This window comes from Dendrobates tinctorius, unplaced genomic scaffold (assembly GCF_039654945.1).
Source record: "Dendrobates tinctorius isolate UK_male_01 unplaced genomic scaffold, ASM3965494v1 ptg000034l, whole genome shotgun sequence".
Classification (NCBI taxonomy): domain Eukaryota; kingdom Metazoa; phylum Chordata; class Amphibia; order Anura; family Dendrobatidae; genus Dendrobates; species Dendrobates tinctorius.
Window position 1 is genome coordinate 24,204,931 of NW_027361702.1, and position 25,241 is coordinate 24,230,171.

Consider the following 25,241-nt stretch of genomic DNA (forward strand, 5'->3'; position numbering starts at 1 on the left):
GATGTTCGCCAACTAAAACGATTGAGACAAAGTTATGGGATGGGGTGTCGATAGCAGCTGCCCTTCTGCCCTTACTCCATACTGAAATATTCAGATTTTTACTGTCTGCACTAGAGGTGATCTGTTCTACAAAACTGTGCACAGGTCGAAAGAAGTCACATTACATAAGGGGCCATTAACATAAAACACAGCAAAACCAGTCTGTGCAATCACTAAGAACTAAAACATGACACTTGTACATACTTTTTCCAATTTTCCTTTTATTTTAGATTTTTTTTAATTCCCTATTCTTTACATGCTAATGGGTGGAGTCAACTTGCCTGAGCTTGTTACCAGCATTTACAGCAGCTAAATGGATCAATGACCAATTTAGACTTTTTGGGAGTGTTTTCTAGGCAGCCTATGTGATATGCATAATATTCATAGTGTGGAGAGTGGGAGGAGTGTTATGAATGGGTCAACGAGGAGAGCAGGTCCAGGCTAAGCCACAGAAAACCAGAGAGGTTGGTACCTAAGCGGATTGCAGACCCCTGATCCTATCCACACAACTAGCAGTAGCCGTGGAGCGTACCTACGATGATCCTAGACGCCTCGGCACAGCCGGAGAGCTAACTGAGCCTAAAGCAAGAAAGGGGAAATCTAAACTGCCCCGGAGCAGACCACAAAGGAATAGATAGCCCCCAAACATATATTGTCGGTGAGACAAGGTGAAAACACAAACGCAGGCAGGAAAATAGATTGAGCAAATGATGGGGCCCACACTGACTAGACAGGACAGGAAAGGAAAGACACTGTCTGCAATCATGCAAAAAAGCCTGCAAAAAGTCCAACACGTCTGATGCAAAAAACACTGAAGTCACACAACTTTGCCCCCCACTATATCAGCAGACTGGTATATTCTGAAAGCAGAGCAAAAAGAGACCAATCTAACAGGGGATAAAATAAACTGGCACAAGCAGTAACATATGGGCGGTGATTCAGCACAGCCCCAGCCGGAGCTGGCTGACCCGCACCAAGAAGAGATAGACAAAACCAGATCAAATGCAGACAGAATAGCAAATAAACCACTTAGCTGTACATGCAGGGACAGAGCTGGAGAAATTAGACCTCAGGAGGAACAGGAAGCAAATCACCAGCAGGGATAGAGGGAGTCGGCTGTCTTAAATCCCAATCTGAAACCCCAGATCTCCAATCGTCATCATCATTATCAGGTGGCAAGCCTCTGTCAATCAGATCAGCTCTATTACCTCCAGTAACCACCAGAGGGAGCCCAGAAAGAGAACTCGCAACCCCTCTGTCGATCTGACCAGCTCCACTACCTTCAGTAATAACCAGAGGGAGGCCGAAAAGCGAATTCACAACAGAGGAGGTGAGCTGTGACAATCACCTATTCTAAATGGTGGATTCTGTGTTATCTGCTGTATATAGAGAGCTTATCAGTCACTGTACAGGAGGAAGAGGAGGTGAGCTGTGACATCAACTATTGTGAATGGTGGATCCTGTGTTATCTACTGTATATAGAGATGTTATCAGTCATTGTACAGGAGGAAGAGGTGATCTGTGACATCACTTATTGTGAATGGTGGATCATGTTATCTACTGTATATAGAGGTGTAATTAATAGTACAAGAGGGGGGAGGAGGTGTGCTGTGACCATCACCTATTGTAAATGGGGGATCCTGTGTTATACACTGTATATAGAGGGGTTATCAACCATTGTACAGGAGGAGGTGAGCTGTGACATCACTTATTGTGAATGGTGGATCCTGTGTTATCTACTATATATAGAGGTGTTATTCATTATACAGGAGGGGGATGAGGTGAGCTGTGACCATCACCTATTCTAAATGGTGGATCATGTGTTATCTACTGTATATAGAGGTGTTATCAGTCATTGCACAGGAGGGGAAAGAGGTGAGCTGTGACATCACATATTGTGAATGGTAAATACTATATTATCTACTGTATATAGCGTGTTATCAGTCATTGTCCAGGAGGAGGGAAAGGAGGTGAGCTGTGACTTTCACCTATTGTGAATGGTGGATGCTGCGTTATTTGTGTAAAAGAAAAAATAGGCATTGGACTCTTGTTGGGACACCTTGGTTGGCAACATCATTGAGATGCTGTAGCTGCTGCAGGTATTACAGGATGAGATCCTAGGTTCCAATAGTACCACAACTGATACAAGTTAGGACCTCTTTGCGAAGGCACACACAAAAGAAATCTGCTGCAGAAAATACACGCTGTATTACTCCCTTAGGCCGGAGTCACACTTGCAAGAAATACGGACGAGTGCTATGCGATAAAAAAAAAAAAAAAAAAAAAAAAAATCGCACAGCACTCAGACCAATGTTAATCTATGGGGCAGCTCCCATCATCCGATTTTCTCTCGCAAGTATTATACGTATCCACCGTATGAATGGAAAGAATACATGTATACACATAGTATAGGTATATATATATGTCATTGACACACACACACATATAATTTATATTTCATAGAGATATAGATAGCAGAGTAGGTTAAAATTCAATTGTCGGCATCTGTAAGATCATTACAGAACCCGACAGGATATGAGACATGGTTTACGTACAGTAAACCATTGCATATCCGTTATTCCTTTTTATGTCCCTCACTAATAATGTTGGTAGTGTATGTGTGTAAAATTTTGGAGCTGTAGGTGTTAAATTAAAGGATTAATTCACAGAAAAAACTGACGTGGGCTCCCGCCCAATTTTCTCCACCAGAGAGGGCAAGCCCGTGACTGAGGGCAGAAATAAATAGCCTAGAGAGGGACCATTGTTTTTGCCCCCCACCCTGGCTAAAAAAAATATGCCCCCAGCCACCCCAGAAAAGGCGCATCTGTAAAATGCGCCAATTACGGCACTTACCCGCTCTTTTCTCATTGCTCTGTAGGGGGTGGCATATGGGGTAATAAGGGGTTAATGTCACCTTGCTATTGTAATGTGACATTAAGCGTGGTTAATATTGTAGAGATGTTAATAAGACACCTCTCTATTATTAATCCACTAGTCTGAAAAGGGTTAAAAAAAACACACAGTAAGAATAAAGACATTTAATGAAATAAATAAAAACACATTTTTTCCATCTTTATTTAACGTCCAATCCATTCAAAGCCATCGTTCTCCTGTAAAAAATCCAAAATAAAAAAGCAACAATATCCCATACCTGTCCGCCATACAGTCAAGTCCCACACTGTAATCCATCTGAAGGGGTTAAATAGTTTACAATCGGGAGCAGTGCTAATGCGACCACCCCGGCTGTAAACCATGGAGGAATGACAGAGAAGCTGCCTGCGCAGCCTCCCCGCCTGACCGGAGATGAACTGATTAGCGTGGGAATGTTTCTGAACATTTTCCCAAGCTGGTGAGTTCACCTCAGGTCAGGCGGGGAGTCTGCGCAGCCTCACTGATGTCAGCGGTAGTTACTGAGTTTGCGCAGACTCCCAGCCTGACCCGCTGTGAACTAACAGCGTGGGAAAATGTTCAGAAACTTTCCCACGCCAATCAGTTCATCTCCGTTCAGGTGGGGAGGCTGCGCAGGCAGCTTCTCTGTCATTCCTCCGTGGTTTACAGCCGGCCACTCCTGGTAGTAAACTAGTTAACCCTTTCAGATGGATTGCGGCACGGGGACTTGACTGTATGGCGGACAGGTATGGGATATTGTGCTTTTTTATTTTGGATTTTTTTTACAGGAGAATGATGGCTTCGAATGAATTGGGAGAGTAATAAAGATGGAAAAAAGAGATGCAGTTAAAGAGATGTAGCACACCTGGCTGTGCCTACTAGTCCAGGTATCGGTGGTTATGTGGAACTTGCAACTTATGGTGTTGCGCAATGCACACCTGATTTGGTCTGCAACATGTTTGTGCAGTGCAGGGACGGCCCGCCTGGAAAAATAGTGGCGGCTGAGAAAAACGTACTGCAGGACAGCCACCGTCATCATTTTTCTAAAACTGTATATATCCACCAGTCAGAAAGGAAGGATGCAGAGCAGCTAGGCGCGGGAGCGCCGCTACAGACAGTGACTACATAAGATTTCCATCATCATTTTGTGGTGATCCAGTACCTTCACTAGGACAACATTTTGCAACTAGCCTATGTTTGGCACTACAGGGACCCCTATCCCTTCACAATGCATCCTTTCTTTTGTTTGGCATTGGATTAAGCGATTTTGTGATTAAGGCTCCGGTGGAGCCGAAACGTCGTGTTGTTATCGCTTCCGCTGCATAATTCTCTTACGCTCCCTTATGATTGTTAATAAAATATAAGATATTTTGAAAGATAATCCACAAGAGTGTGCGGTGAATTATAATTAGTCTATATTAGGACCACTAGGTCTGTTACACCAGCACCTCATAGTGACAAGACTGAGTGCACACTAAAACCTATTTCCACCAGCCGGAATGACAGCATTTCAAAGGCCAGGAATTAGGAAATGCAGTCATTCAGGACCATACCTCGTGGGTGGCAGCTCTTCCTTCTCTCAAGAGTTTGAGGGATGGAAAGCCGAACACTTCTATTAGACATTGTGGAGAGGCTTGTTAACACTGCTGGTCGTGGTGATGCTGTCACATCCTCTCTTTGTGGGGAGACATGTGGCCCTGTTGATCGTAAGTGGATGGAAGAGGCTGAGATCGCAGCAGAAAGAGGCCTAAATCTGTCATGCTTTTTAAGGCATACTCCACTGCACCGTGTGCTTGGAATTCAGATGCCTCGTCATACAGGTGGTGCTCAGGCTCAGAAAATGTATGCCTCGCTTTAGGGTTGAAGGCACAGAGTGCAAACCACCTGTTGCGTGTCGGCAGAACATTCCTTGAAGAAATGCCATGCCAGGGAGCTCTTTGGAGCCATCTTTGGAGTGCTTATTTCAACGGAACAGTGGACAGTTACAGCTGACGTTGTACTGCCCATTTTGTGCGGCTAGATATTTTTAAGAGCTGTTCCAGCCATCGCCAGTAGGTGTCATAAGTTGCCCCTTCTCTTTTATTCCTGTGTTTGGAATTTTCTGTTCCCTGAATGGTTAATTGTTCAGAACTGCCCCTTCTTCTAGCCTTGGTCAACAACATGTAACCATTCTCCAGCGTCTCCTGAGCAGCCCACATGTGTTTAGCTCAGCTCTTTGCAAAACCATTGCTATAACAAGCGTTTTTACCTGAATCATCCACATTTTGTACAACAATCTGCTGAATTATCCATCTGTTATCATCTCCCATCGTTGTCCATACCATCCCAATAAATAATAGATTTAAGCAACGGAACCACAACCAGCAAAATCATCAAAAAGCAGAAGTGACTGCTGCATGACTTGGGGCTCAGACTGCTTGGTAAAGGGGTGACGTGAAAGACCATGGTCCTCAAGTTCCAACTGTGCACTTTTTCCAGTGGAGCGGGAGGAATATAATGCGAAGGAACTGCAGCCACTCTCAGCCATGCAATCTAACACATTTTCAATATCTTGTGGTCTCATCATTCATGGAGCAGTATTCGAGCCTACGAAAGGATGCAAAACGTCTTGTCGCCTGCGTACACCCGAGGAAGATGTTGTATGCTGTATTTGGCCATGTAGCAGGTACAGAACGATCATATCCTCTCTCTGCATCAGCTATATCACCAGCACAATCAGCAGCTACACCAGCACCACCACGGCCACATCCATGTCCCCTATTTGATGTTCTCCTCATTTTTGGAAGTGATTTTTCTAAACATTGTGCAAAAAGATAGCGGAAGAGTAGATTTATTTGCAACAGTTCTAAAAAACACACAGCAGTCCTGAAACATATTATTTCTTTGGCCTACAAATGTCAACGAGATGGCTGATGCCAATTATTTATTTCCTAGACTCCTAGAAAACACACAGCGTCTTAAAACACACAGTACACACAGTGGCTTAAAGGAACAGTACTCCCACAGGTAGGGGGTCCTGAGTGCACATAACGGCTTCTAGGCACAGTGCTCCTACAGATATGGGTTGCAGAGCACATAAAGTTATAGATTACATATTTATTTTAGGCAAAAAAATATATATATTGTCATCTTTTATATTTTAAAAATTACAAAAAGGGAAATAGGCCAATTCCAATCCTTGGGCACCATTGGATATTTGTGTGTTTAGATAACTTTGATCAGGGTTTCAGACCTTAACTAGCCTGTTAGGGTTATGGCTTGTTCACTATCATCGTTAGGAAAGGCCAGGTGATGCAAATTTCCCAGCTTTATAAAAACCTAACCTCCTCTTGTGCCAAAAACCAGCAGTCATGGGTTCTTCTTAGCAGCTGTCTAGCACTCTGAAAATGAAAATGGTGGAGAACCACAAAGCAGGTTATAAAAAGATGTCAACTTGAAAAAGCTTTGCCCTTTCCTCAGTTCGAAATGTAATTAGGAAATATCAGCTAACAGGAACAGTGGAGGTCAAGATAAGGAAATATATTTACTTAGATAGTAAATAGTGACAAAATAGACACCACAGTAGGAAAATAATAAAATATTGTATCAATCTTCATATAATGACAATAATGAAATCAAATAATGTACATATTAAATTATTCCTTGTATGTCATAGATTTGAATGGAAACCATTCAGTACTGTAATAGAAACGAACCACTATGTATGGACAATCAAAAATATAAAGACAATGGGACTGGAATATATATTTAAAAAAATTTTTTTATTCTTTAATGAGTTCAATTCAGGCAATCATCAAAATAGTGTAAAAGCAAGTGCCAATGGCAAACCAAAAAAATTATACAATCACAATATACATATATATGATCATTCATAAGGACTGTCTAATAAAATGTATCGCAATATAATATAATATATCTCCATATCACACACAGATATCAATAAAGGATTAAGTGTATAAATATAAACAATATATAAGCTAGAAAATATATCAAATTACCACATACCACAGCAGAATAATTCTATCCACAATTGGGTTATAAACTAGTATATAAATCCATATTAGTAATATGCCATAGTAGTGAATAGACCTGTAACACAGTGTGTGACCATATAATGATACTCAAACTATGTGAGCCAATGTGAATATAACATACCCGTAGTGTGGAGACAGCCTCAAGGTATTGCCCGGCACTCCCCGACGCGCGTTTCGGAACCAGCGTCCTTCGTCAGGGAGTACTGTTCCTTTAAGCCACTGTGTGTACTGTGTGTTTTAAGACGCTGTGTGTTTTCTAGTAGTCTAGGAAATAAATAATTGGCATCAGCCATCTCATATATATGTATATTGTGATTGTATAATTTTTTTGGTTTGCCATTGGCACTTGCTTTTACACTATTTTGATGATTGCCTGAATTGAACTCATTAAAGAATAAAAAAAATTTTTTAAATATATATTCCAGTCCCATTGTCTTTACATTTTTGATTGTCCATACATAGTGGTTCGTTTCTATTAGATAGTAAATAGATTGGTGATGTGTTCAATACTTCATCCACTGTATATCTTAGCAAAATAAGCCTAGTTTCAGACAATATTTCCTTTGTTGCACACATTTCTGACACTTGTACAGAGGAAGACTACTATAGATCAGTGCATACAATATATAAATGGCGTTTTGTAAAATAGGCATATGTGCACCACAATATAAAGCAACATAAGCACCATATAGCAATAATGATAATTGTGTGTCATGTCACTAAGTGGCCTAGCGGATACTTTAATTGAGCCGTACGGTGTGCTAACACGGGAGTCCCGAAAGAGTGCTCTCTTTTACACAAGGAGAGAAAGCTGTTGGGTTAATGTTTGCTCGCCATCGCTGAGAATGGTCTTGGCTTTGACAAGTTATATATAACACGCTCTTGAATCAGTCCTCAGAGATGGGTAAGTGCCGCCTGTGGAGCAGTGACTGTTCTCAGAAACATTCTCCAGCTACGATGAGAGCCGTGTTGGGAGAGGGTCTGAATACGGCGTCCTGCATAAGCCCGGCTCAGTTTAGTAATTACGGCCTGCAATTACATTCAGTCTGAACTACCCTCTCATGGAAGTCTGTGTTTGCAGTATATACAGAGCAGAGCCTATAGAGCGGATTCCTCCCCCTCGTATAACACCACTGTGGATTCATTACTTGTTTTTGACCCTGATCAATAAAATAACATGGAGTCTTTTTGTTCAGTTTTCAGAGCAGAAACTCCTAATTTTTTAGCAAGATTTGAAGATTTTAATCTCAATTTCTGCTTAAAAAAACTCAAGTGTCCAACAATCAGAAACTATCAAAGTGCGCACGGAGTCCTCTGTCCTAAAATTGTGGCTTTCGTAGTGGCTTTTTACTATATCTTTTATTAAAGGGTGTATCTGGGACTTTACAAAAAAAAAAGCAAACAATCTATCTAAGCAGTAACAGGCAAGTAGTAGCTACTTACCTGCCTGTTGTGCTCGGCGCTGTTCTTCCCCGGCACTGACTGCTCCTGCTGGAGATTCAGCTGCCTTTGCTGACGTGACGGAGCAGGACTTCCCAGATCATTTTGTCTGACAGCCAGCTCCCCGAGTTAGGCAGCGGGGATCCGGCTGTCAATCAGAATGACCTTGGCAGTCCCTCCATGCCGACAGAGTGGACAGGAAAATAATCCACCACTCTGTAGACGTGATGTCAGCAGAGGCTTCTAAACTCCCGGTAGGAGCGGTCTGTAACCGCTCTGTGCAAGGGTAGAACGGCGTCATGCACAACAGGCAGGTAAGTAGCAATCACCTGCCAGTTGGTGCTTAGATACATTTTTTGTTTTTTTGTAAAGTCCTGAATATCCCCTCTAAGAGAGTGGGTGTCTTCCCAATGAGCGCGATACTTTTTTTTAACCAAGGTTTCCAAATCCTGAAGTGGCTAAAACTTGTGTCCAAAGACTAATCACATGCACCGAAATGTTCATTCTTGTAAAGTTTTTTTTTTTTTTTTGGGGGGGGGGGTTCAGGTAGTTTCCGCTGCAGAAAATGCCTAAAAAAGACATCACAAAAGCTTTTAAAAACCACAAAACGAATGAACATATGCATGTCTATGGAAAAACCACATTACTGTGCGCATATTTGTCACTTCTTTTAACTACCTCGGGATTCGGAAACCTTGGTTAAAAAAAAAAAAAAAAAAAAAAATATATCATGTTCATTCTTCTAGCCAGAAGCTGCCCGCTCTTTTAATAATAAGACCGCAGCGGCAGAGCTGCCCCAAAAACCATGGCTTTTTCCCGATAACTTTAAAAGCAGCTTTTTTTTTGTATGAAGAGGTTTTGAAAACTGCCAAGTGAATAAAATAAAGTGCATGTCAATTCTCTGAAGTGTATCCTCTCCAACCAAACAAGGCGCTGTCCACTGAAAAGGATGCAAAAGGACAATTCAGGAAAAAAAACTCTTCAAAACCTCCTCCAAAAAAGAGCGTTTCCTAAAGCAGTTTCCACTTGAATAACTAGTGGTTTTTGAACCACTCAAAAAAAACTCCATCTAAACGTAGCCGGAGGCCATCTCTAAACAGAGGGGTTTTTTTAGGAGGTTTTGGAGCAGAAACTGGTTAGGTGCACGCAGGATGTTGTAGACGGTGGCGCAGACGCCTAGTGTTTACATTTTTTTGCTGCTGTTTTCACGTTGCTGTGTATTATGTCAATTTTTGGGATTTTCTGCTCATTTTCAAGCAGTCTCCGGATGGACTTCATCTACAAAAGATGCGGTGTGCACATCGCCACTACGTGGAAACTCTCCAATTCCTCCAGAAAAACCTCAAAACTTCTATAAAAGCCAAACAATGCAAAATATTTAATGAAACCCAACTGGAAAAACTATTTTTAGCCAATATAAAATGAATTTAATTGATAAAAAATTGCCCAGGAACATGTCCATCTCTCCTAAGGACAAACCTGCATGTATAGATTAGCACTGCAGTCTTGCAGCGCTGGAGTCCTGAGTTCAAATCCCACCAAGGAGAACATCTGCAAGGAGTTTGCATGTTCTCCCCGCGTTTGGTGGGTTTCCTCCCATACTCCAAAGACATACTGATAGGGAACTTAGATTGTGAGCCATATAGGGATAGTGATGATAATGTCTGTAAAGCGCTGTGGAATTAATGGCGCTATATAAATGAGTAAAATAAATATAGATATTACAGCTTATGGGGCAAAAATATGATAGCATATCACTAAGATATTGCATATCGTCCTGATCTGTGGTAGTCCAATATCTGTGACCCTCACTGTCTATTCATAGAATAAAGGCACCATTTTCATAGCCCTGAAATCAAGGGGTTTTCTCTGCACACAAAGGTATACATTTTGCTTTTACCTGCATTTCTCAGGAATCGGTGTTGGTAGTCATTCACCACTCTGCTGATGGGGTCGTAGAAGCCATCCCCACAATCATAACAGCCTTCCGGGATTTGTCGAGGGGGATCCAAGTTTGTAAGTTGGGAGCGACCTAAAGATCAAAACAGATATTACTCATCAATCTTATTTCCTGAGTCCCTGATCAGTGTGATCCCCGCCGCTTCATGTCATCATTGCAGAATGATGACGTGTCATTCAGCCATATGTGACAAGACGCAATGCCATCACTATGGGCAGAAAGTACCCGCCATCATCACGTGGAGCTGAACAACACTTGGAGCCTTAAGGGTGTGTGCACACGTTGCAGTTTCTGCTGCGTTGTACAGTAGCATTGTAATCAATGCAAAACAAAAAATGCTGTACACATGCTGCAGATTTTTCCGCGCGGATTTGCTGCGGTTTTAAATCCGCAGCATGTCACTGCTGATCCATGATCACGTGTCAAACCGCAGGCTAATCCGCAGGTAAAACACAGGTCTTTTGACCTGCGGATTTACTTGTGGAATTAGGCAAATCCGCTCAGAAAAATCCGCAGCAGAATCCACAACATGTGTACACAGCCGTACTCACATTACTGCTAGAATCCGATATTTTCTGTTTTGCTTTTCTTCCCGCTTTACAGATACAGTGCGAAAGCATCAACTAACATCCACGTGCAAATTTTTCAATGCATTAAAATCTACGATAACATTTTGCACGTGCTACATGAAGATTTCTTGCGGACTTTGCTAAGGATTTTGCCATGAAAATACGCTATATAAATTGAAATTATTTGGATTTAAAATATGCATTGCGGGTCACTTTCTGCTGTGGAAATAAACTTCTAAACATTGAAATTGCTACAAGAAAGAAAAGTCATGGAATTATAGAAATCACGTGATTGATAGATATGTTAGTGATGTGCAAATGGTGAAAAAATGGAATAAAAAAATTAAATTCAAAATATCTCAATTTATTCTGAATTGAATATGAGCGCAACGTGGAGGAATCCCTGCAATTACAGCCTCGCTAGCTGTTAATGAGGTCATTAATGGTCGTCCGAGGAAGGTTCTGCTGCGCTGAGTACTCTTGGGCAAATCATCAAGATCCGCTGATGGCAGCTTCTGTGTAATCACCGACCAAAGATGTCCCAGATGTGCTCAATGGGAGACAAGTCTGGAGACACTGCAGCAGTGGGAGCTAGTTTAGGCCACACAGGCTGCTCACAGCACAAGCAACATGCGGCCTGGTGCTGTCGTGATGACACCGTGATGACATTTTGGAGAAACGCCTGTACCACTGGTTCCACTTTTGATCCATTCTGCACTGCAAGAGAACTTAAATGTCACATACCAAGCGTAAAGTGATTGCACAACATTGGGCAACGAGCAAGACGTCCAGCTACATGTTCCAATGACCTCTTGAAATCGTTCTCAAAGACCATAATGGTGGAGAGCAAGATGGCATAGAGGCTGGACTGGAGGTCTAACCTCTTCATTGATGATTCCTGCCTTTGTCTTGAACTCAATGTTAGCCAGGGATAAGTCTGGAGACCACATGGCCATGAATAGGCCTTCACAGAAGAATGTCACACCAGTCCTACTCCCAGGATTATGGTGTAGGGTAGAACAATATATGGTAGCCGGACCCCTCTAGTTTTCATTTCAGGCATACTAACAGTTTGGTGGAACATTGATTTGGTGGTGGAACCAGGGGTACAGCCATTTCTCCAAACTGACCCAGGAGCCATTTTTCAACACGACAATTTGCTTGTGCTACTTTTAGCAGGCTTTATGGCCTAAGCTTTCTGCCATGGTGTCCAAACTCTCCTATAGTGCATATGTGAGATGTTCTTGGATGGCAATTGCAAAAGGATCTGCCAACAGTGGATTTTGATAACTTACCCAAATGCGTTCAAGGTGGCAGAACATTGCTCAGACGACCATTAATAATCTCATTGATAGCAGCCGAGGCTGTAAGTGCTGTGATTCCTGCATGTGGCGCTCATATCCAAAAATGAATAAATTGAGATGTTTTGAAAATGTTGTTTCCATTTTTTCATCATTTGCAGATCACTAACATGCCTGTCCCTCCTGTGATTTCAGTATCTCCATATTTTTTTCTTCGGGTTGCAATTTTAATATTGAAGAGAGCAGATGAAATTTGTTAGCACCCATCCTCTTTGCTGCTACTAGAATATTTTGTGAACTTTTCACTCACAAATCAGGAGGAAAAATCCAAAGCATACCTGCCACATGCCAACAAACCTAAGGAGTGTAGTCGTACCTGCAGGCTTTAGGCCATTACAAATTTCAGTATAAAACCGTCTGTCATAGCCATCGCAGTAACGCCATTTCTCCTTTTCATACTGAAGTCCATCTGCAAAGGTATATTTACCCTATAAAATATCAAAAGAGATAAAACAATGTAAGAAAAATTATTTGTAAAATCTACATCTTTAAATCCACCTTTCCCATGTTGTCCCAATCCAAAAGTAAAATAAAAAAAATTGAAAACAAACATATTTGTCACTGCTGCATCCTAAAAGGTCTGATATGGTTAATTAACCCTTACAGGCATAAAGAAAATTTAAAAAAAAAGCGAAACACAAGAATTGTCATTTTTCGGTCACCGCAGATCTATCCAAAAATGCAATAAAAAGATGATGAAAACATTGCATGCATGTCAAAAAAGTATCACTAAAATGACAGCTCATCATGGGAAAAAACAAAGGAAGTATAAAAACGTTATGGTCTCAGAAAATGTCAGCAAAAATCAATTTTAGTGTTTTTTTACAAAATTTTGAATTTTTTTTAACAACCAAAAAGTATAAACAGTGTCATTCAAAAGTACAATTTGTCTAATCTGAGAGCAGCATGATGTAAGGGCAGAGACCCTGATGTCGGTGATGTGTCATTTACTGGGCTGCTTGCTGTAGTTTTGATAAAATCCCTGTTTTATATCCAGTTCTCTGAATGCTGAGCTGTGTATAACCCCACTCACACCACTGATTGGCTGCTTTCTGTGTTCACTGTGCATAGGCAAAGAGATACAGAGGTTCGGGCGGGGTTATCCAGCGCTCACATGGAGGACTACATGGCAGCAGGGTTACTAGTCCTCTAGGGATAATCTCCTGCTGATAAATCTGTGATTTTCTAAAAAAACTACAGCAAGCCCTGGAATCAGGGCATCTGTCCCTACACTATGGTGATCTCAGATTAGGTGGTAAAAACCTGGTGAAAAAAATCCCTTTAAATGCTGTAATATTGATGTACATCAACATATTTACTAGCAGCATACCATGTTAAAATCATGTACAGATCTGTAATAATGCACCCTAGGAACCAATGGACCCATATTGTAGTTGAATATTCTGATTTAATATTGAGTCATAAGTGATCCATGAGGCAAACAATTGTGCCATGTTGTCCCTCTACATTCAGTCCTAGGACCTCTGCTCTTCTCCATCTACACCCTTGGCCTGGGACAGCTCATAGAGTCCCACAGCTTCCAGTATCACCTCTATGCTGATGACACACAGATCTACATCTCTAGATCCCATATCACCTCTTACTAACCGGAATCCCAAAATCTCTGTCTGCTATTTCATTCTTCTTCTCTGCTCGATTTTAAAAACTTTACATGGATAAAACAGAATTCATCATCTTTCCCCATCTCACTCAACTCCCCCAACAGACCTATCCATCAAAGTCAATGACTGCTCACTCTCCCTAGTACCACAAGCTCGCAGCGTTGGGGTGATCCTCGATTCTGATCTCTCTTTCAAACAACATATCCAAGCCCTCTCCACCACCTGTCAACTCCAGCTCAAAAATATCTCCCAGATCCACACATTTGATAACCAAGAATCTGCAAAAACCCTGGTGCATGCCCTCCTCATCTCCCACTTAAACTACTGCAACCTCTTACTTTGTGGCCTCCTCTCTAACAGTCTTGCACCCATACAATCTATCCTAAGCTCTGCTGCCTGACTAACCCACCTATCCCTCCACTATTCCCCGGCCTCTCTATGTCAATCCCTTCACTGGCTTCTCATTACCCAGAGACTCCAATTCAAAACCCTAACTAGTCTCCTCCATACAACTGTGACTTCGCCTCCTGGTACTTACCTGCACGCAACCTCCGATCCTCACAAGATCTCCTTCTCTACTCCCCTCTTATCTCCTCTTCCCACAAACACATAAAAGATTTCTCCCGCGCATCCCCTCTACTTTCAACTCTCTACCCCAACATATCAGACTCTGGCCTTCAAAAGGAACCTGAAGATCTACGTCTTCCAACAAGCCTACAACCTGCAGTAACCAGCACACCGCTGCACGACCAACTCTACCCTCACCTACTATGTCCTCACCCATCCCTTTTAGACTGTGAGCCCTCGCAGGCAGGGTCCTCTCTCCAGTACCAGTCGGGGACTCGTATTGTTTATTATTATTGTACTTGTTTTTTATTATGTACTAGCTGTAGAGCCCGGCGCTGCCCGGGCATAGTAACTAACTACGGTTAGTTATAACAAATTATAATATATATATATATATAAAGCTCAGTGTAGAGCCCCGCCCATTCCGCATAGCCACATTCACTATAATATCCCACATCGTCCCATCAGCCAGAGCCACCAGACTACTACCACTAATATATACACTCTAGGGCAATAAGACGTCACCAGTTAACCCCAAATGAAGCGAACCAACCAATTTATGTAATAAAATCACACAATTTTATTGGGTATCAAGCAATAGAAAAAGCTACATGTCCATATTCTCGTAACATACCCCCAAGGGGGAGATTCACAGACCAAATAAAAAATAGGGAAAAATATTTTTCTATAGATGATAAATAGATAGTATATTATTCATATAACAACATCATACATTAAATATAATTCACATTCCAATATCCCTACACCACCACTGGAATAGAATCCCTTGCAGCAAAATCTCATTAAGCAGCATTATAAGGGGCAAACAGACCCAGCTCTCATAAAATACCAGTGCATCATAAGCCTAAACCGATCCATTAATAATAGCCCCACAAATAAACATTGCCAATATTGTAAAAGCGATATAGCTTGTAATTACCTTAGCCAAAAAGTGGTTGTGATTATGGTCCAGTGCAGAGACCCCCGTGCCCCGACGCGCGTTTCGCCCTCTTGCTTCTTCCGGGGGCGCCAGTGGTGGTGTAGGGATATTGAAATGTGAATTATATGTAATGTATGATGTTGTTATATGAATAATATACTATCTATTTATCATCTATAGAAAAATATTTTTCCCTATTTTTTATTTGGTCTGTGCATTTCCCCCTTGGGGTATGTTACGAGAATATGGACATGTAGCTTTTTTCTATTGCTTGATACCCAATAAAATTGTGTGATTTTATTACATATATTGGTGTTGGTTCGCTTCATTTGGGGTTAATTGGTGACGTGTTATTGCCCTAGAGTGTATATAATTGTGGTTGAAGTGCCAATATTATGTTGGGGACACTTTAGTGTTTTGATTTTACTACCACTAATATCCCACATCATCCCGTCAGCCAGAGCTATCGGACTACTACCCATAATATCCCACATCATCCCATCAGCCAGAGCCACCGGACTACTACCACTAATATCCCACATCATCCTGTCAGCCAGAGCTACCGGACTACTACCACTAATATCCCACATCATCCCGTCAGCCAGAGCCATGGACTACTACCCCTAATATCCCACATCATTCTGTCACAGCCGCCGGACTACTACCCCTAATATCCTACATCATACCATCAGAGACACCGGACTACTACCCCTAATATCCCACATCATCCCGTCAGCCAGAGCCACCGGACTACTACCACTAATATCCCACATCATCCCGTCAGCCAGAGCTACCGGACTACTACCCATAATATCCCACATCATCCCGTCACAGCCGCCGGGCTACTACCCCTAATATCCCACATCATCCCGTCACATCCGCCGGACTACTACCCCTAATATCCCACATCATACCATCAGAGACACCGGACTACTACCCCTAATATCCCACATCATCCCGTCAGCCAGAGCCACCGGACTACTACCACTAATATCCCACATCATCCCGTCAGCCAGAGCTACCGGACTACTACCCCTAATATCCCACATCATCCCGTCAGCCAGAGCCACCGGACTACTACCACTAATATCCCACATCATCCCGTCAGCCAGAGCCACCGGACTACTACCCCTAATATCCCACATCATCCCGTCAGCCAGAGCCACCGGACTACTACCACTAATATCCCACATCATCCCGTCAGCCAGAGCTACCGGACTACTACCCATAATATCCCACATCATCCCATCAGCCAGAGCCACCGGACTACTACCACTAATATCCCACATCATCCTGTCAGCCTGGAGTCAGAACCAGTGCGCTGAGTTCATTTGCCCTGACTTGCATAGCAATGATCCCTTTAATAGAACCCTGGGGTCAGAATCAGAGTGCTGAGGGATTTGCCCTAACTTCCATACAAGAGATCCCTTCAAGAGAGCCTGGGGTCAGTACCAGAGCATTTGAAGGCAATTGCCCTGACTTCCATACCGGGGATCCCTTTAAGAGAGGCCTGGGGTCAGAATTAAAGCGCTGGATGGATTTGCCCTGACTTCCATACCGGAGATCCCTTTAAGAAGGGCCTGGGGTCAGTACCAAAGCGCAGAGTGGATTTGCCCTAAATTCCATACCAATGATCCCTTTAAGAGACCCTGGGGTCAGAACCACAGAGCTGAGTGGAACGGTACTAACTTCCATACTGGGGATCCTTTTAAGAGAGGCCTGGGGTCAAAACCAAAGCGCTGGATGGATTTGCTCTGACTTCCATACCAATGATCTCTTTAAGAGGGAATATGTGCCTACGGGATGGAGGATGTGTGATGTGTATATGGGCACAGGAGGGGGGGTCATTTCTGTCATGTGCTCTATGCTCCTTTCAGGGGGGCAGACAATGGCTGGGAGCTTATGTTCCCAGGGATGCTAGATTTCTCCCACCATGTCAGTGTCTGCTGAGGTATTGTCAAGTGGGAAAACTGTTGGTCATAGCAACCAATCACAGCTCAGCTTCTTTTAACCAGCTCTGGTGAAATGAGAGATGCTTAGTGATTGTTTGCAAGGAAAACTGTTGCTCATAGAAACCAAATCACAGCTCAGCTTCTTCTGAACAGCTATGGTGAACTGAAAGATGCTTTGTGATTGGTTGGTGATACACACACACATTCATTTTTATATATAGAGATATCCCTCCTCACATGTAAAGCGCCATAGAATAAATGGCGTAAATAATTCCATTCTTTTACCTCTAATGCAATACCAGAATCCCACTGCGCCTCATATTTACTCCCATTTGGAAAGTGGAGCGTTCCTTGCCCGTGAAACATGCCATCCTTCATCTCCCCCTCATAGCGGGTTTCTGTAGGGAGGATATATTCTCCTTTACCCTCCAGTCTGCAAGAAATAATAAATATCAGAGGCATTTTATTACAACAGGTTCCAGTTATTTGGACTAATTATCTGCAAGATGTTGCCAAAAGCAGCGACAACTTTCAACACATTCAGACATCAGAGATTTCTTGGGGGATATGTAAGGAATAATCCGATATTTGTCAACGTGTTTTTGCCATCAGTAAAAAAGAAAATAAATTACACACATATTAATTATATATATACAGTGGGGCAAAAAAGTATTTAGTCAGTCAGCAATAGTGCAAGTTCCACCACTTAAAAAGATGAGAGGCGTCGGTAATTTACATCATAGGTAGACCTCAACTATGGGAGACAAACTGAGAAAAAAAAATCCAGAAAATCACATTGTCTGTTTTTTTTTCATTTTATTTGCATATTATGGTGGAAAATAAGTATTTGGTCAGAAACAAGCAATCAAGATTTCTGGCTCTCACAGACCTGTAACTTCTTCTTTAAGAGTCTCCTCTTTCCTCCACTCATTACCTGTAGTAATGGCACCTGTTTAAACTTGTTATCAGTATAAAAAGACAACTGTGCACACCCTCAAACAGTCTGACTCCAAACTCCACTATGGTGAAGACCAAAGAGCTGTCAAAGGACACCAGAAACAAAATTGTAGCCCTGCACCAGGCTGGGAAGACTGAATCTGCAATAGCCAACCAGCTTGGAGTGAAGAAATCAACTGTGGGAGCAATAATTAGAAAATGGAAGACATACAAGACCACTGATAATCTCCCTCGATCTGGTGCTCCACGCAAAATCCCACCCCGTGGGGTCAGAATGATCACAAGAACGGTGAGCAAAAATCCCAGAACCACGCGGGGGGACCTAGTGAATGAACTGCAGAGAGCTGGGACCAATGTAACAAGGCCTACCATAAGTAACACACTACGCCACCATGGACTCAGATCCTGCAGTGCCAGACGTGTCCCACTGCTTAAGCCTGTACATGTCCGGGCCCGTCTGAAGTTTGCTAGAGAGCATTTGGATGATCCAGAGGAGTTTTGGGAGAATGTCCTATGGTCTGATGAAACCAAACTGGAACTGTTTGGTAGAAACACAACTTGTCGTGTTTGGAAGAAAAAGAATACTGAGTTGCATCCATCAAACACCATACCTACTGTAAAGCATGGTGGTGGAAACATCATGCTTTGGGGCTGTTTCTCTGCAAAGGGGCCAGGACGACTGATCCGGGTACATGAAAGAATGAATGGGGCCATGTATCGTGAGATTTTGAGTGCGAACCTCCTTCCATCAGCAAGGGCATTGCAGATGAAACGTGGCTGGGTCTTTCAACATGACAATGATCCAAAGCACACCGCCAGGCCAACGAAGGAGTGGCTTCGTAAGAAGCATTTCAAGGTCCTGGAGTGGCCTAGCCAGTCTCCAGATCTCAACCCTATAGAAAACCTTTGGAGGGAGTTGAAAGTCCGTGTTGCCAAGCGAAAAGCCAAAAACATCACTGCTCTAGAGAAGATCTGCATGGAGGAATGGGCCAACATACCAACAACAGTGTGTGGCAACCTTGTGAAGACTTACAGAAAACGTTTGACCTCTGTCATTGCCAACAAAGGATATATCACAAAGTATTGAGATGAAATTTTGTTTCTGACCAAATACTTATTTTCCACCATAATATGCAAATAAAATGAAAAAAAAACAGACTATGTGATTTTCTGGATTTTTTTTTCTCAGTTTGTCTCCCATAGTTGAGGTCTACCTATGATGTAAATTACAGACGCCTCTCATCTTTTTAAGTGGTGGAACTTGCACTATTGCTGACTGACTAAATACTTTTTTGCCCCACTGTATATATATACAGTCACATGCATACACACAGTACTATACAAAAGTGTTAGGCAGGTGTGGAAAAATGCTGCAAAGTAAGAAACTTTCAGAACAGAAGTGTTAATAGTTTATTTTTACTAATTGACAAAATGCAAAGTGAATGAAAAAAAGAAAAATCTAAACCCCATCAATATTTCATGTGACCGTATCATTTCTTCTAGATACACTTCCACAGAGTCAGGGATTTTCTTGGATTACAATCAGGTATGTGTAACCAATTATAACAAACGGGTGATAATGATCAACAATTTCATATGTAGGATGTGACATGGTCATTATCTGAAACAGCTGTGTAGGAGGCTTAAAACTGGGTGAGGAGCAGGCAAACTCTGCTACTAAGGTGAGGTTGTGGAAAATGGTTTCATATCAAGATGGTTATGACTTCCACACTGTTAAGACTCTTCAAACCCTTCTCCCTGCGTGTGGCAGTTGTGTATCGTCCTCCAGGCTCCTCCCGTCAGTTCCTGAATCACTTTGCCTCCTGGCTTCCTCACTTTCTATCCTGTGACATTCCCACTATGATCATGGGTGACTTTAATAACTCCCTTGATGATCTCCTCTCCCAATCTGCCTCCCATCTCTTTTGTCTAAGGCTACTTTCAGACATCAGTTTTTTAGCATCAGGCGCGATGCGGCGAAAAATGTAAAAGCCGGATCCGGCGCCGGTTGCCACCGGATCCGGCTTTTATCCCATAGACTAGCATTATTGCCGCATTGCGCCTGATGGCCATGCGGTGTGTCCGGCTTTTGCCGGATACGGCAAAAAATGCCTGTCCGGCGTCTTCCAAAAACGTTCCCCGCAATGTTATTTTGCAGCGCCGGAACGGCTTTTTACACAGCGCATGCCCGGACACTGAGTGTTAACACCACAAGTGCCTGGCAAGAGAGAGATCTCTCTCTCACCCGGACACTTGTGAGAGATCTCTCTCGCCGGGCACTTGTGGGTTAACACTCATAGTGTCCGGGCGAGAGAGAAAGATCTCTTTCTCTCCCGGACACTGAGTGTTAACCCCACATGTGTCTCTCTAAACGCCACCCCCTCCCCTCCCCCTCTCCTCCCCCTCTAACCCCCCCCCATACCCTTTGGCGGCTGTCTCTCTCGTCCCCGATGTATCTTCCTCCTGTGGCTCCTTTAAATCCTGTCCGAGCCATATCAGATGCCGCATACACATCCGGTGTCACCGCTGCAGGCCGGATCCGGCGGCTCGACTTTTCGCCGAACGCCGCCGGACCCCACACACCGGATGTCTGAAAGTAGCCTAACCTCCTCATTCAGCCCCTCCCAGTTTACTAACTCACCTACACATGAAGACGGGAAAACCCTGGACTTGGTCTTCTCCTGGCTCTGCTCACTGCACGACTTTACTAACTCCCCTCTCCCACTCTCTGACCACAACCTTCTTTGTCAGGAACTGTCTCCTCACCTGGGACACCACCACTTACCACACTCATAGAAATACACATACCATTAACACTCAGCAGCTTATGGACAATCTCCTTTAGATCCCATCTCCTCCCACTCCTGTCCAGACTCAGCATTGTCAGACTACAATAATACACTGCAGATTGCCATGGATGAAGCAGCGCCTGCTACACGCAGAAAGACCAGACACAGACGACAGCAACCCTGGCACTCGATGCAAACAAGCTTTCTTCAGGATTGCTCAAGGTGTGCTGAGCTTCAGTAGAGACAGTCACTTTCAGCAGAGGATTTCATCCACTATAAGCTCATGCTCAAAACTTATAACTCGGCCCTTCATCTGGCCAAACAATCGTACTTCACCATCCTCATCACTTCACTAGCTAACAATCCAAAACAACTTTTTGAAACCCTACATTCTTTCCAGAGCCCTAAAGCAAAGGCGCCCATCACCAACCTGTCACAAGCTCGTCATGCCAACCTAGGACATCTGAGGGTAGAAGATCGCTGCGCATAGTGAATCGCAGATCTTCCATTTAGCCTGTGTGTTTGGATCCCATATTAAATTAATTTGGCTTCCATTGGTGCTGAAGAGGTTAACGACCCTTTCTATGCTGGTTAGAAACTTGCAGCGCAATTTCAGCTGCTTTTGATCTGGTCCTTAACTCTTCCTACAAAACCTGGCCAGACCTTCTCTGTCTGCTGGTGAAAGCTCTGCCTCCTTGCTCTTACAAGATGCTGTGCTGAATAGGAGTTTGCTGTTGCTATTGGAGATTCATCTTCCTGTGCAATGTGCTAAAGCTAAGTAGTTCAAGTTCGGAGTTGTGGTGTTCTGTAGTTTGTTGTTGACCATGGCCTCTCTACCTTTAAGAGTACCCCTGGGACAGGGATAGTTTTTCCCAGCTCCAAGGACAGTTTGAGGCCCCCCTTCCTTACTGAAGACCGTCACAGCGTGACACAACCTCAGCGGTGAGGATCTGACCACTCATTTCCTAGAAAAAAAATAACTACATCCATCAGGACATTTCTGCCCAATCTCCTCAGTGCCTGGATCCCCTTCCCTGCCGCACTTCAGGTTCTGTTGCCATCTTTGAGCCTGTTTCAGAAGAAGTTACCCTGCTCCTCGCTTCCTCTCTGCCTACAACCTGCAATAGTGACCCTATTCCCTCACATCTCCTGCAGTTTTTTTCACCGGTTGTCACCACTTGCCTATCAAGTATTTAACCTCTCTCTTTCTTCTGATATAATGTCCTTTTCATTCAAACACACCATCATAACCCCTTTACTTAAAAACAGACCTGTACTGCTAACTACAGAACTGTCTCTAACCTTCTCTTCATCTCTAAACTCTAGGAACACTCAATCCATTCATGTCTAATCCTCTATATCTCAGATCACTCTCTTCGTGACCCTCTCCAATCCGGTTCCCGCTCTTTACACTCTACTGAAACTGCCCTCACTAAAGTCTCTAACAATCTACTAACAGCTAAATCTAATTGTCACTACTCCCTGCTGATCCTCTTGGATCTCTCTGCAGCATTTGACACTGTGGATCACAAGCTCCTCCTCACTATGCTCTGCTCTATCAGGCTCATGGACACTGTTCTCTCCTGGTTCTCCTCCTACCTCCCTGACCGCTCCTTCACTGTATCTTTTGCCGGCTCTTACTCCTCTCCTCATCCTCTTACGATTGGGATTCCTCAGGGCTCAGTCCTTGGCCCCCTTCTCTTCTCTCTATTTACTGCCCCTATTGGACAAACAATCAATAGATTTGGGTTAAAGCATCACCTCTATGCTGACAACATCCATTTATACACTTCTTCCACTGACATCACGCCCACGCTAATACAAAATACCAAAGATTGTTTGTCCGCTGTCTCTAACATAATGTCTTTCCCTATCTGAAACTGAATCTCTCCAAAACAAAACTCCACAGCAGCATGCCCTCTGTCTTGGGGTCATATGTGACACAGAACTTTCCTTTATTCCCTATATTTGATCACTCGCTCATGTCACCTGCACCTTAAAAACATCTCCAGAATCCAACTTTTTCTCAACATTGAAACTGCTAAATCTCTTACTGTATTTCTTATTCAGTCTTGTGTGGAGTACTGCAACTCTCTACTAATCCTTCTCCCTCTGACCAAACATTCTCCTCTACAATCCATCCTGAATGCGGCAGCCAGGTTGGTATTTCTGTCCAGGCGCTATACCGATGCCTCCAACCTGTGCCAGTCATTGCACTGGTTACCCATCCACTACAGTGTACAATATAAACTTATCACTCTCATCCACAAAGCTTTCTACAGTTCTGCATCACCCTACATCTTCTCCCTGATCTCTATCTATCGCCCTACACGTGCCCTCCGTTCTCAAACTGACCTAATAAAACATTGCTGGGGATGCCCCTGCATGGTGTCCCCTTCCCCCTCCATGCAGGGACACCGGTGTACGCAACGCCCAAGCCCCGCGGCATGGTCCCCAGCATTCTCCTGATTTGTGTGCGCACATCGCAGTCCAGTAGCGCACCTAATACATGTATGCCCGCGCTAACCCATTCTTAAAGAGGAAGCGTGTGCATTTTTGCTGAGCGGCATTTAGCATAAGTAGTACCTGCATGATGGCTTCCAGCTAATATCTGAACACATAAGAAGCACATGTACATTTTATGGGATATGTAAAGAGGAATTATTACTGGACTGTCCAGGGAGATTTTGAATGAAAGCAAAGCAGATGGACAAACTTTCTTTAAGCTGACAGTTTTCTCTCCCGACCCACATAGACATACATGCTCAGTTTGATCGAGCATGCACGTGTACTCATGGAGGAAAGGGTTTGATAAGCAAAACTGTCTGATCCTTCTCTGACCCCAATGGTGAAGATCAAAGAGCTGTTGAAGGACAACAGAAACAAAATCGTAGCCAAGCACCAGGCTGGGAAGACTGAATCTGCAATAGGCAAGCAGCTTGGTGTGATGAAATCAACTGTGGGAGCAATAATAAGAAAATGGAAGACATACAAGACCACTGATAATCTCCCTCAATCTGGGGCTCCACGCAAGATCTCACCCTGTGGGGTCAAAATGATCACAAGAACGGCGAGCAAAAATCCCAGAACTACATCGGGGGACCTAGTGAATAACCTGCATAGAGCTGGGACCACCATAACAAAGGCTACCATCAGTAACACACTACGCCTCCAGGGACTCAGATCCTACAGTGCCAGACGTGTCCCCTTGCTTAAGCCAGTACATGTCCGGGCCAGTCCAAAGTTTGCTAGAAAGGAGCATTTGGATTATCCAGAAGAATATTGGGAGAAAGTCATATGGTCTGATGAAACTAAACTAGAACTGTTTGATAGAAACAAAACTCATCATGTTTGGTGGAGACAGCATGCTGAGTTGCATCCAAAGAACACCATACCTACTGTGAAGCATGGGGGTGGCAACATCATGCTTTGGGGCTGTTTCTCTGCAAAGAGACCAGGAAGTTTGATACGTGTATATGAAAGAATGAATGGGGCTATGTATTGGGAGATTTTAATTGCAAACCTCCTTTCATCAGCAAGGGCATTGAAGATTAAATGTGGATGGGTCTTTCAACATGCTAATGATCCCAAGCACACTATGAGGGCAACGAAAGAGTGGCTTCGTAAGAAGCATATGAAGGTCCTGGAGCGGCCTAGCTAGTCTTCAGATCTCAACCCCATAGAAAATCTTTGGAGGGATTTGAAAGTCTGTGTTGCCCAACAACAGGCCCAAAACATCACTGCTCTAGAGGAGATCTGCATGGAGGAATGGGCCAACATACCACAAACAGTGTGTGCCAACTTGTGAAGACTTACAGAAATGTTTGACCTCTGTCATTGCCAACAAAGGATATATAACAAAATATTGAAATGAACTGTTGTTAATGACTAGTGATAAGCCAGTATACTCATTGCTCTGGTTTCCCCGAGCATGCTCAGGTGGTTCCGATTATTTGGAAGTGCTCGGAAATTCAGTTTCTGTCGCCACAGCTGCATGATTTGCAGCTACTTGACAGCCTGAATACATGTGAGGAATGCCTGTTTGTTAGGGAATTCCCACATGTATTCAGACTGTCAAGTACCCGCAAATCATGCAGCTGCGGCAACAGAAACTAAATCTCC

At 43.3% G+C, this 25,241-nt stretch overlaps 1 protein-coding gene across 2 annotated transcripts in view; it reads right to left on the bottom strand.

Annotated features, from left to right (window-relative positions):
• MORN5 (MORN repeat containing 5) overlaps positions 1-25,241 on the bottom strand; it is a 74,745-nt gene that overhangs the window by 40,547 nt on the left and 8,957 nt on the right. The window contains exons 1-4 of one of the 2 annotated variants that reach the window (XM_073573164.1): positions 20,753-20,886; positions 17,659-17,806; positions 12,609-12,720; positions 10,303-10,434 (exon numbers count right to left, since the gene is read on the bottom strand). In XM_073573164.1, the coding sequence (XP_073429265.1) occupies positions 10,303-10,434; positions 12,609-12,720; positions 17,659-17,806; positions 20,753-20,844 (484 nt within the window). In that variant the 5' untranslated portion in view covers positions 20,845-20,886. Of the gene's footprint in view, positions 1-10,302; positions 10,435-12,608; positions 12,721-17,658; positions 17,807-20,752; positions 20,887-25,241 lie in introns of those variants that run through there. The other variant, XM_073573165.1, reaches the window with a different exon arrangement.